Source organism: Brassica napus, chromosome A5 (genome assembly GCF_020379485.1).
Source record: "Brassica napus cultivar Da-Ae chromosome A5, Da-Ae, whole genome shotgun sequence".
Taxonomy (NCBI): Eukaryota; Viridiplantae; Streptophyta; class Magnoliopsida; order Brassicales; family Brassicaceae; genus Brassica; species Brassica napus.
The window spans coordinates 11599005-11612418 of NC_063438.1; the positions used below are offsets into that span (position 1 = coordinate 11599005).

General features: G+C 34.0%; 2 protein-coding genes and 1 long non-coding RNA gene across 4 annotated transcripts; 1 reads left to right on the forward strand and 2 right to left on the reverse strand.

The window, feature by feature from the left end:
• Positions 1–6426: 6426 nt before the first annotated feature.
• LOC106345172 lies at positions 6427–7211 on the reverse strand. The gene is made up of 3 exons (XR_001270223.3): positions 6994–7211; positions 6870–6911; positions 6427–6613 (listed from the first exon to the last, which is right to left on the reverse strand). It is a non-coding gene; the product is annotated as an uncharacterized LOC106345172 (long non-coding RNA).
• A 2979-nt stretch (positions 7212–10190) lies between these two features.
• LOC106451803 (signal recognition particle 19 kDa protein) lies at positions 10191–12104 on the forward strand. Of its 2 annotated transcripts, none has more exons than XM_013893780.3 (4): positions 10191–10337; positions 10545–10721; positions 10804–10903; positions 11789–12104. In XM_013893780.3, exons 1-4 carry the CDS (start codon positions 10206–10208, stop codon positions 11947–11949), a joined length of 570 nt encoding a protein of 189 aa, XP_013749234.3. In that variant the 5' UTR covers positions 10191–10205; the 3' UTR covers positions 11950–12104. The 2 variants fall into 2 exon arrangements, with proteins under 2 accessions (XP_013749234.3, XP_013749235.1); XM_013893781.3 differs by having other exon boundaries at positions 10313–10440.
• Positions 12105–12172: 68 nt separating this feature from the next.
• On the reverse strand, positions 12173–13319 carry LOC106451802 (1-Cys peroxiredoxin PER1). Its single transcript, NM_001315889.1, is given in 6 exon segments — positions 12173–12582; positions 12660–12788; positions 12929–13077; positions 13202–13277; positions 13279–13284; positions 13287–13319. Coding segments are annotated over 6 exon segments (648 nt in total). The 3' UTR covers positions 12173–12327.
• Between the last annotated feature and the right edge of the window lie 95 nt (positions 13320–13414).

Here is a 13414-nt window from a genome sequence, read left to right on the forward strand (position 1 = left end):
GTAGTTTTTTGCCTTCTTGAAGAAGTTGCTCAAAAATGCTGATCGGACATGCTCCCATGTTGTGAAAGAGCCGGTTGGAAGAGAATCTAACCATCTGGCGGCTTTCCCATCAAGAGAGAATGGGAACAGTGTGCACTTGATGTAGTTTGGTGACACACTACTTGCACGAGTAAATCCGCAAACTTTTTCGAAGTTCTCGATGTGATCCATCGGTATTTATGTCGGGAGACCATTGAACATCTTCCTCTGCACTAGGTTGATAAAAGAGGGTTTGATCTCAAAGTCATGTCTCTGACATGAAGGAGGGTTGATGGCAGAAAGAGTAGCAGGGAAGTTACGCGGAAGATTCCTCTCTCCTATCGGAACACCTTGCTGCTGTTGCTGCTGTGCGGCGTGTTCGGCTGCTTGCTGAGCGGCTTGTTCGTGCGCTTGCATGGTTTGCTGCATCTGCAGCAGAGAGATCATCTTGGTTTTCGTGATCATCCATTGTGGTGTTAGTTGGCTTTGGTTGTTGTATGTTTATTCGTTTCAATCTTGCAAGTTCCTGATTTGAAAGAATGACTAGGTCTCTTTGTGCGTTTCTCCAAGTATGCCTACTAGTCATGCACCTGGAACATTAGCTGCAACAAAAAGGAATAAGCAAGTTAGAGGTCTTAGACTTAATGTATAACCATAAAATAGAGTTAAAAAGCTGGTCCCCGTTGCTACAACGCTAAAAATTGATACACTAAAAATGAACCTTTGCTACTGTCAAGTTAACAGTGTTGTTGTAATATGTTTAAATTCAATTCCAAAGGACCACTTTAAACTTTATTCTATTGGTTTCACTATAAGCTAAAACACTAGTGGAGTTTGAAATTGTATTTTCGTGATAAAAAAAATAACAAGATTAATCAAAGAATGAAAACTTAATAGGAAGCCAGCCTAAGGTCACTTTATCGGGTGTCAATACTGAGCCAAAAATGATTCAAACACGATTAAGTACAATCTAGAACTCAGATCACTCAGATAGAACAGTCTACTGTCGTGGAACTGCCCACTATGCGAGTCGATCTTGATACCTAAGATCTCGCTTGGAACAAGATATGATGGCAAGCATTAGAGATCAAGTCCGATAGATTCATTAAACACCCTAATATATAGTTTCGATGATTAGGTTGCTAAGCTCATTCATACAGTGTCAAATCATCTTCTACGCGGTTAGCGAGCTGATCAGACCAAGGTTCAAACATTAAATGATCAGATTAATGCAAGAAATAAGAGTTGGTATGGATGACGAAAATTTAATGAATTGCTTATCTATGTTTCGCTCATGCGATCAACACCCTAGAACCCTAGACAAGCTAGCCGACTACTCAGTCAACATACAAAATACCAAAGACATGACTTCAATAGAAGATGATCTTCTCTAGATGAGAGATAGAGCCGTCTCCCTTACAAGTTGCAAATCACTAAAAAACAAATTTTGGTTTTCTTACAAATTAGCATAAAAGTAAAATAAGGATAGAGACGCTTTTGATATGGAGGCGGCATTAGGTTAGAGAAGAAGTGGGGCGGCTAGGACAAACTCCCGAAATAATTTGGATGTTTCCTTAAATGTCGGGAACGTTCGCTCGGACTATTCTTTGGGGGGAAACAATCGTCAAACTGCTCCGCCTTGCTGTTCCGTGGGAAATCCTCCAAATATGTTATTTTTTCTTCATGCATCCATCTTCGACTCTACTACCTACTCCAGACCTGAAAGAACTCAAAAAAAAAACTAGACAAACTTGATAAAAGACTAAAAAACCTTTGAAAACATATATACAATTATGTCAAAAACACCATATATCAATCTCTCGTACAAATAGTTTATTAATCCGCCACTGAAGACAATACCATTGTTATTGATAGTGGATTGCATGAATGTTTTGTTCACTCCCCGGACACATAAACAAGTCCAAGTTAACAAATTGTGTTTGTTCTTGCTTGCTAATTGATTAGGTTTTCAAAACTAGATCGAACCTAGATTAAAGCGAAAATAGATCGCGAACGATTGAAACGGATAGTACTTGGATCTTAACAGTAGTTAACAAAGAAATTTTATTTTATTCGATTATATGATGATGTTCAAGTTAGCACACACAAAAACAATTAATGCTAACTTCAGTGACGTTACATTTTATACAATCTTTCTTACAATTACCAAGACCTTGTGGTTGTTCAGCGTGCAGCGAAACTTCATGTTGCAACATAAATTGATGAGCTTGTTTAGATAATTGACGTTCTGCTTCAACATTTTTAGTTGTTGCCATTGTCATCGCTACAAACACAAAAGGTGTTATTAAACAATCAATGTGAGATAATATAACAATCACTATATAATGAAAATTCGAGAATAACGCAGATTGAAGCGTGTCAGATGTAATTTTCTCTACATTTCCTTCTTCTTCTTTTTTGTTCGTTCATACATATCAAATATGAGTTTACCGGACATGATACCAGCTTTCAGAAGGAAAAAGATAATAATAATTTACCGGATACAAGAACTATGAAAAGAACAAAAGCGAACTTCATTGTTTTCGCCAAATTTTAAGTTTTAGAATATACTATTACAAAAGATGTTGAAAGATAGTTATCGTGACACTGTTTTATAGTATGGATAAATGATATGTTTTCAGACAAAAAAATATATCAAATTATAAAATTGAACTAAATTTCAACAAATTAATTCCATTAAAATACTATATTGATATTTAAAAAGACTATGTTGAAATTTTTATCAATTTTCTTTTTTGAAATAAATTAAATTTTAAACATATGCCAGAATCATTTAAAAACATATCTACAACTAATATATTTACTTATATAAAATATATGATATTAGTTTTTATATTATTTATTTCCCAATCAATCCATTCCTGATTTTCATTATTGTCAAAATTCATATAATCTACGGAGATTTTGTTTTCAGTTATTATGGAAGTAAATACTTTTGGGTTATACTATGTCTAATTATTGGTTAGCAATTAATACAAAAAATCAGAACTAAACATCACTAGTGCGACAACAAAGTTTCCGGCTAATTCCATTTTGGCTCCATATTCAAATAAAATGTGATAAGAAATCATTTATTTTGTTTGGATTTTATTTTTGGTTCATGCACTAGAGATGTATTGATTTTATTTATATATTATCCAATTCTATTAAAATGATAGGAGAAATATATTTGAATTTTCAAAATACCCAAATTAAAATATTTTTAGATAATTTGAATTTTGAAAATGAATGGAGAAAAACACTATTTTTTTTTATCAAAAAGCAACTTTATGATAAACAATATCTTTCTTCTTATATTATTTTAAACAATCTATATTGTGGAAATACCCAAAACTAAAAAATGAATTGAGAAAACTAATTGGTTTATATTCTTGTTCGGAAACTAATACCACTCAAATTATCATAAGGAGTGTTACTCTCATCAAAAGAGGTTCAGATGTAGTACTTAGGGATCGAATCCACAAGGAACTAGGGAACAATTAAGTCAAAAGATGGGCGCTAAATTCCAATACAATAGGGGTCTATTAGTTCAAGTCAAATACCAAGACTACTTCTTTCTCAGGAAGTGCGCCAAATACCTCCGATCTCTACCGCAGGTGCCAAAGAAGAATGAGAAGAAGCCCAAAAAAAAGTAAAAAAGAACACTAGGGTGAATATTGCAGACCAGCGAATCTGGTGGTCGACAATCGTTCGGACTTGGTAAAGGTGTCGTAAGAGTTTAGGTACGACTTTCAAAGCGACTCTCGACGGGAGAATCTAGTGTTTATTAATTCTAAGAGTTGTATAGCAATAGTAACAAGCGAAGTAAATAGTAAATGTAACTTGATTGGAAATGATATTAGATCCAGGGCTACTATTCAGGTGTTGGAGATTATAATATCTATAGATGCTTATTTGTTGCATGCATGATATGTTAGAGCTCAATCGCTTAACTCAGTGATCAGCTGTCGCATGTTTTACTGGTTAACAAGCTAGATCTCGTGTCTCACCGGTTAGTATGTTGACAACGAAAGAATGTCAATCGATGGTCCTATAGAGACGTCGACCGATACACCTTTACCTACGTCGACCGATAGTCAGTTGAGGACATCGATCGACAGGTTCTAGCCAGGCTTATGCGCGAGTATGATATGCCCTATTAAGATACTAAATTGGCGGTTAGCCCTCTCTAGCAGTCCTATTATGATAGATAGATGTCAGGATGGGATACCATGAGGTGCTTGAGTATGCAATCCTATGATCATGTTCTAGTTAGCAAGGCTAAAACAAGCAATGAATACAAATCTATCATGAATATTACAACAAGGCAGATCTATAATTTGGGGCTAATCCCACAAACCTATTTGAACCCTGGTTCTAATAAATGAACTACTCAGACATAGCAAAGCAATTCATGACAATGAAGAAATAGGAATTCATAGTATAGATGAAAAGAAAAGAAAACAAGAAGTTCCAATCACAAGTGATATTCTCTCCAAAACTCTCTCTATCTCTCTCTCAAAGTAAAACTGTAACAAAAACTCTATCTACTAGGTTAAAAACTCGTCAGGATATTTTCGTAATTTGGCTTGGACTTGGGCTTCAAGTCCGCTGGATCCAAAATGTCGCATGTCCAATGTCTCGACATCGATCGATGGTACTTGTGTACATCGATCGATATTAATCTTCATTTGTCGAGGCATTTCATGGTGTCGATCGACAGTACTGGATGCGCATCGATCGATTGTTCTTCCTCTCGTCGACCTCTACATGGTCAGCTCGGATGAAATGTCTTTTAAGCTCCAAAATGCTCCAAAGTCATAGCTTTACTCCGAAATGCACCTGAACCTGAAAACATACCTAGAAAAGTAGAAAACATAGATATATATATAGTAAAACACCTATATACCATGGATGAAAACAGGTCAAATCCAAGGTATATCAACTCTCCCAGACTTACCCTTTTGCTTGTTCTCAAGCAAAACATACAGGCAGTCTCTCTGAAAGAGGTTTGAAAATATTAGGGACTACAGATTTTAAAACATAGAAATCTTTTCCTCAACAATTTTGCAACCACATCTAAAAAGTCCTAATGACAGAAGCACACTATGCAATATCCTAGCGTAGCAACCATTTCTAACATAACACAACTCAGCAATTCACGTCTGACATCCCCTCTACTGACTTCATTTCTTAGCATAAATATAAAGTGAATGCTTTACTTTGGGAGTATCGATCATAGGATGCAAGGATTTCAGACAAGTATCTGGAACTACAGATAAAAGTTAGTTCCTAATTTCTCTCTCTCTACTTTTCTCTCTTGAGTCAAAGTCTGCTTCCATGCAGGATCAGTGACCAAGATTGGACATGCTTCCATGAATCAAAACTTAAATGTGGTTGCCACCAAGCTCTTTTCACTTCTTTTTGACCTATATCCAAGAATTCTTTGTGAAAGCGAGCCTTGAAGATTGCCGCCTCCAAGTCCCGTTTCGAACTCTTTTATTGGAGTCTTTATGAATCAAGCTTTAATGGTTTTAGCCACCAAGTCCTGTTCAGACTCATCCTAAGTAAACAAAAGATTTTTTTTTAATGGGATATAAATCACTAACTATTCTAGGGTCGAAATTTAGAGAGAGAAAATGTGATAAATAATCTACACAAGGCGTTACCTTCCAGACTTGTCTGAAGAATCCGATCCCATGTATACCAAGCCCCAAGACAAGCGGTTATGTCAGGTTCAGTGTTGGAAATCAGCTTTGGTTACTTCATACAGTCAAGGCAAGTGTGTAGTTGATAGGTTGATCTTCTTTAGCATCTATAGTGCTATCTGCAATCAGTAAATCTAAAATGGTGCTAAAGATTGGTTAGATATTCAAGTTTAATTCAATATAAGATTATAGTCTCATTTCCAATAGCTAAGCATAATTTATTAAAATTCCTTTTATATAAGAATAAAATAAATTATATCAGTAAATCTCCTCCCAGACTTAAATTACACTGTTCCAGTGTAATTCAGCCGGAGTTATGATGGAATAATTTATAGGTACGAAATGTAACAAGTAAGGAAGATACATCTGACCAGATTAGATATCGATCGATGGGAAAATGTTGCATCGATCGTCGTGTGTTTGTCTATGTCGAACGATGTCGACGTCTCGTCGGCGGTCGATATTCAGGCAAATTTATAACTTTTAAGGGTATTAGAAAATTTATCTTTTAAATATTTTTCAACTGTACAGAAATATACGATGGTTAGTATCCTAATCTTGTCAACTTAAGATTACACATTGAATATAGTCAATCTTACCTATAGAAGACAGATCTCTGCATTGGTTTCCTTATCAAAATAAACATGCTTTCCTGATGTTGCGTTCAGGAACAAATGACCTACACAGCATAGCAAGAAAAAAAAAGGAATGTGATCTTGCACAATATCACTTGACATCATAAAACATAGAACAACAGAGTACCTCCAATCATCTTCGGATTAATGTTCGTGTCAACAACCACCTTTGGATCATCACGCATGCTTTCAATCTTCTTGTGGAACGAAACGGCTTGACAGTCGAATAGACTAAGAGTAACAGACTCATCACTGCAGATTTGCAGCACCAATTATTGTAATTTAAATAATCAAACAATTCTAAGAAATCAAGAAGAGCTTAAAAAACAGAAAAAAAAATTACTTTTCCAGTTTGAATGTCACCATGACACGATTTTTATGGTCACTCACGGTGCTCTTCACCGAACTGATATTAGTATGCTACTTGAATAAACCGACATCGATCTATAGAACACAAATCCAATTAGCCTAAGCAAACCATCTAGATATTACAAAAACATGTTCGTACCTGGAAGAGCACTTGCCGGTCTTCAAGTCGGAGAGAAAAACTCTTGACATAGTCATAACAACACGAATCAGAATATTGCAAGAGATAAAAAAAATAGGATGATTTCGAAGTGAGAAGTACTCACATATTTATACAGATCCACAGGAGATACGAACGGCGCTTTGAAGACTCATAGTGGGCGATGGATTCAATTGCAATAAAGACGAAGTAATAGCTCCGTCCGTTTCAACCAGTGAAAGAAACTCAGGCGTCGCCGCCGGAAGAAAGGAGAGACGATACACAGTTCTCTATCATTACTCAGAGCCCAACATGCATCAGACGGAGAAAGCCCATCACGAAACGCGTTAATGAAACGCAGCGCTTCGGTCTTATTGGACACGTGTCGATGCGAGATCAAACGACTTATCTATGTGGCATCATACGTGGGTGAAGGAGAAGGGAGGAAACTGTTCTTTATATATATAGATTGTGGATCTAGCTTTGTGTATTTATTTATTTCCTTAATGACTAAAGACATAATATATAACTAGATCTCGACCCGCGCAACCGCGCGGGTTTTTGTTTTATTTATTTTTATATAAACATTTTGTTTTCAATTTTAAATTGATATATATTATAATATATATATATATGTCTATCAATTTTCAAAATATAATAAGTTTATGGTATATTTTTTCATTGAATAGATTGTTTCAAACTTTCACATGTATTTTCTTCTATATATATATTTTTGGATTATTATTTCATTATTAAAACCGTAACTATATATAAAGATTAGTAAAATATTATTTTATTATTATATTCAAAGATATTATAACATTTCATAAATTTATAAAGTTTTTTAAAAATTTAAATTTTCGTTTCATAGATTTATATTATCGAGTAAATAACTAAAAATTTAGTTTTTGTTGGTTTAAAGCAGTAAAGATTAATCATTGTTACATAATATGATTTTTGTTGTTTTAAAAAACATATTTATAATTTTACAAGTTAACATCGACAAATAAATAATTAACATATGGAGGTATAGTATTACAACACTAAATTATATCTATTTAATTTATACTATCTATAAATTCAGTGGATCATCTATTGTTTAAATCCAATTAGTGATAACCCAATAAAAATTTCTGATATGTCTAAAATTTAAATGATAAGATTAGAAATGAAATATAATATGATTTTCTAGCAATATGTCCATTAAATTTATTTTTAAATAAATCACACATGAATCAAGGTTGTGACTTATGTTTTAATATATAAGATGATATATATTCTAATGAGAAAATTGTGTATATGAATTTTTCGAACACAATAATGTTATATCTTACGTGTTTCTCGTCAAGCTTCAAACTGTCACATGTATTTTTATATTTTCTATATATTTATGCTTTTTAAATTGTGTTTAATTATTATACACATTAATATATGTAAACTTTGGTACAGTAGAAAATTATTTTCATGTCGAATTCTTTTTAGTTGTGATATTATACGTTGCCTGATTGTAGTATATTTCAAATATTAGGTGAAAAACACCCACGAACAGCTTGCTTCTCTAACATATACCAAATTTTTGTATAAGTAAAAAATATACCTATAAGATATAATCAATACATTGACGATAAATACGGATAGTTGAGCACGATTTGGGGAAAATTTTAATTTGAAGATATAGTTAATTATTTGGCAATATTTTCGTTGATATTAATTGATTAGTTAACCAAAAATAGTTATAAATACCGAAATTTGTGTACAATAATTAATTACTTGTTTTTTTTTAATGCGAACCAATTTCAGTTTAAGGTTAGAAGAATATATCCATATTATTAATGGAATATTTCGGATTTTATTATGGAATACTCCACCATCTTCATCTTCTCCAAGTGCATACTGTGGTAAAGGTGTATAAAGATGTAACATTATGTTCAAAGAAAATAATATTGACTTCGATTAAAAAAATAAGTATTGACTTGTGTAGTATAACACAACCTCAAGAAAAAGGATTAATAGATGACACGATCACGATAGTTAAAAAAGAATACCCGATCAGCAACATTTCAAATCGTGTTTGAGTGTTTGTTCATGGCCACAGCGCTGCTACTATACTTATATATATGTTTAGAGTAGTTTCAGTGATCCACTTTAAATGCATGTGCACTACGGAGAAACTTTGAGGTTTCTTGATGTTGTAAACATGTCGAAGGATCTCAGGAAAAAAAAAATAAACCTGAAGAATAAACACGAGTTAAAATCATATAGCGTTTGATATAAATGTTTTATTATAGTAGTCACGATTTATATTATATAGCAAAGTTTTATTATGCTTTAACTCATAGACATTAGCTGATTTATGCAATATGAGACTTATGTGATGTTAATATGAAATTAAATGATAGGACAACTAAATTTTATGACTTTCTAGTAGATAGTCCATTTTTTAAAAAATCACACATGAATCAAGGTTGTGACTTCTGTTTTAATATATAAGATTACCTAAATTCCCCTAATTATATGAGTGTGTTACATGGTCCATAAATTTGATACGATGATATTATTTATTGACTACAATTCGGTTAAATTGAAATTTAAACAAATCTTAACCAACATCAAAATAGTATAATATCCATTATATTTTCCATTGATATTGGTCTGAAATATATTTCATTGTTCTATATACTCTGATACAACCACTGCTTGAATATTATACAAAGATCACACTCTACTCCTCGGCTTTATAATGAATTTAGACTGATTGTAAACAATGTATAATGTTATTATACAAAAAAAACCCACATTGGACTGCTTATTAATTTTGTGATTTGGATAACGCATGTTATGATCAAAATTCCAAACGAAACCATATTCAAATGATTTGTAGAATGAATGATATGATCATATTCGAACGACATAATCATAAAAATGTGTTTTACTGTGTTTCATATACAATATATACTAGTCTAAGTATTAAATTAATAAGATCGCCAAATATTAAGTTTATCATATACATTTATTTTTTGGTTAATATAAGTTTTTTTATCAATTAAATTTTGGACTTACTAATTTTTCAATTGATTTTTATGTTGTCAGCCATGTAAGTTTAATTGACACCATAATTAATTGAGATCTAAACAATCGTATTCTTTTTTAATTAGTACAGATTTAAGGTTATAATTTTTTTAATGTTTATCATTAATACAGAGGGGATAGGGGAGGTAGTACGGCAATATAGAATTGGATCCCTGCCAAACTGAGGAGAAGAATGTTCGAAGAGGTTTATACCGGTTAAGTAGAATTCACGTTTTCAGGTTTAATCTGGTTTGGTACGGTTAAATTTAGATGACCGTATTAGTCAAAATCAATCGAAGGTCAAACGTCTCAGAATTTTTCTCCTTCGTGGCTCTGCCTCAACGATATTCTGATCAGCAGCAATCTCAGTCCCAAAAGCTTGAGTTCGGAATCCAATATCTGGTTCGTTTCTCTTCCTCCTTGTGTCAGAACGTTGAACAAAAAATTTGTTTTCGTATTTCTCGCTCGCGCATGTGTAACGATGCTGGGGAATTTAAGCAGATCTGTATAATGTTGGGTTCATATTTTTTGTATAATGTTTGTTGCATCGTAACAAATCGACATTGTGAATGATTCAAGTTGTTAAGTTCCAGTCAGTTCTTTGTGTAGATGGATGGTGGAACGCTCAACATCAAGAAATGGGTAGTGATGTATCCAGTCTACATTAACTCAAAGAAAAGTGTTGCTGAAGGAAGGAGAATCAGTTTGAGTAAAGCATGTGAGAACCCTAACTGCATTGAGATTACTGATTGTTGCAAGCATTTGAAGCTCCCTAGTGCTGTCGAGGTACATCCCTTCATCCACTAGTCTCCATGTGTTTGTGTCTGTGTCTTTGATTTTATTTCTTTATGGGTATTATTATTCTCAGATTGACAAAGCGTACCCCCGTGATTTCATGCAAGTAGGAAGAGTGAGAGTGCAGTTGAAAAGGGAGGATGGGACTTTACTCAATCCTGCTATTACTTCAAGTAAGACCACCTCAGCATCTGTATTCTTGCTTTGCTTTTTTTTTCTTTTTTTTTTTGTAGTATTACAATAGTTAAACGTCTGTTCCTGTGAATCATGTGTGGATGTGTCCAGCCTTCCTGCGAATTTTGTACGTCTCCAGCTTGCTTGTTATCTATAAAGTAGTTTGCTGTTCAACACTAGTTTCTAATATGACTTTTGAACAATGTTATAATCTCATCATATTACTTGATTTAAACTTCTTTATCTGTTCAAACTATGTCAATGTCAGCACCATTTTCAACCTTTGATCCGGAGGCTCTATAAGCAATCCTCTCAGTGATCCCCCAAGATTTTCATTTATGGTCAGCGTAATTACACAAGTTTTCATATGGTTTTTACATAGCGAGCTTATGAATAAGGAAGTTCACGTTATTTTTCAAGTTGTAGCATTTGTCTGACTGTTTAGACTTCTATGTTTGTTACTTTAATTTGATATATGTTTATCTATTTCTATCTTCTCTAATTATCTGTCCAGTTCATCCTTTTATAGGTTCTTGTTTTTTTTTCTGTGATGCCATTGCATATGATGTCGGTAGACTCAGAAATACTTGTTTATTTCATTTTTTTATTTGGCAATTTGCAACAATATTGATGTGTTTGTGATTAATACTGTTGGATCTATATAGCTAGCTAGATCTTAACACGCAGAAATGAGGGACATAAAACTATTTGTCCAGATCTATTCTTCTTCAGGTGTTTTCCTGCTTCAATCCTATCATCATGCACATGAAAGAGTGAATATTTGATATCCATCTTGCTTTCCAGCTTTTGCAAAAAATGACTCGACACTCCAAGGTGTTCTTTCAGACATATGATGTGGTCATTGTTTTGATATATGTTTGCAGGGAAACAACTGATGCAGAAAATTGCAGATTTGGTACCTAGGCATCCAGAGAGAGTGAAGAAGCAGGAATCTCAGAAAGTGAAGAAGCAGGAACTTCAAGCCACAACTTTAACCGCTGGAACTTCTTCAAAGTCAGGCAAAGGTGGCAAGAAGAAGAGATAAAACAAGTCCTCTCTATCATTCATCTTCTCCATGTCATCAGATTCTATGGTTTTTAATTTCAAACTCGTCAGATGTAAAAGATTTTGTTCATTTTATCAATGACGGATGACAACAAAAGTGACAGAATACATCGTCAGCTGTTGGTTTTTGCATCATGGACGTTTGTTTAACTAGTCAAACAGCACGTTTAAGATCGGTGAGACGTCGTAGTACACCACTTTATAAAACATACATTATTTCTATTAATATAAGGCTATATCCTCCAGAGTACACACACGACATGTTACAAACGTAGTTTTTCATATTTTATCAACCCATTGTGAGCATTATTATACAATACACTCATACAACATAACTAGTTTCTTTGTTTTCGGTCTTTCAAGAGACATCGGCGACACGTAGGTAGCCTTTCTTGGACGGAAGTTCGGCAGTCTTGAAACCCTGAGGAAACAACTTCTTAGCCTCTTCGTCTGACACAGCTGGTGAGATAACAACCGGTTCATCTGGTTTCCAGTTAACCGGAGTGGCAATCTTGTTCTTATGTTTGGCCGCCATCAACAACGAGTCTAAAGCCCTCAGCACTTCGTCCATGTTACGTCCCGTGGTGGACGGATACAGGAAACTCAACTTTATCTATAAAAAAATTCATAATTAATCATATATACATGCAAAAATAAATGAGAATGAAATTATGACATATGATCATTTACCTTGCAATCAGGACCAACTATATGAAGGGCACGAGAGGGACCGTTCTCAATAGGATCAATCATGTTAAGCTGAGGGATGATCTCTTTGTTCGGATCAGCGATTATTGGGTATGTCACTTTGCTTCCAGGCTATATCAATTTTATAAGTCACAATAAAAGAAGAACACAATGTTAGTTGCAATTAATCAAAACGAGAACGTAACAGGTATGTCAAAATGTTAACTAGTTTTACATTATATGCATCATGCATGCATGAAATTAAATCTTACAGTAAATGCCTCAATGTCGGGGATCCAATCTTTGTGCGACTGTATGTCGTCACAAGACAAACCAAGGAGCTTCACACCTCTCTGCTCGAACTCATGAGCGTATTTTCCCATCGCACCAAGCTCGGTTGTGCATACGGGTGTGAAATCCCCTTGGAGTCCATTGGTCAATAAGGAGAGTAAATAAATTGGAGATGCTTCAAATATTTTGATCAATTTAAGGAAAAAAACGAAACTTGACTGGGTTAGTCAAGATATAAGGATGTTCTTATATACCAGGGTGAGAGAAGAGGACGGTCCAAGAATCGGCGAAGTAGTCATGGAGCTTGAAGTTCTTGTGTGTCGTCTCCACCTCTAGGTTTGGCACCGTGTCTCCTAGTGTGATCCCTGGCATTATTTTCTTGTTATCGAAATGAAAATGTATGTATTGATGGATAAAGCTGAGCTGATCGATGTTCGGTTAAATAGAGATCATACAAACTTATAGGT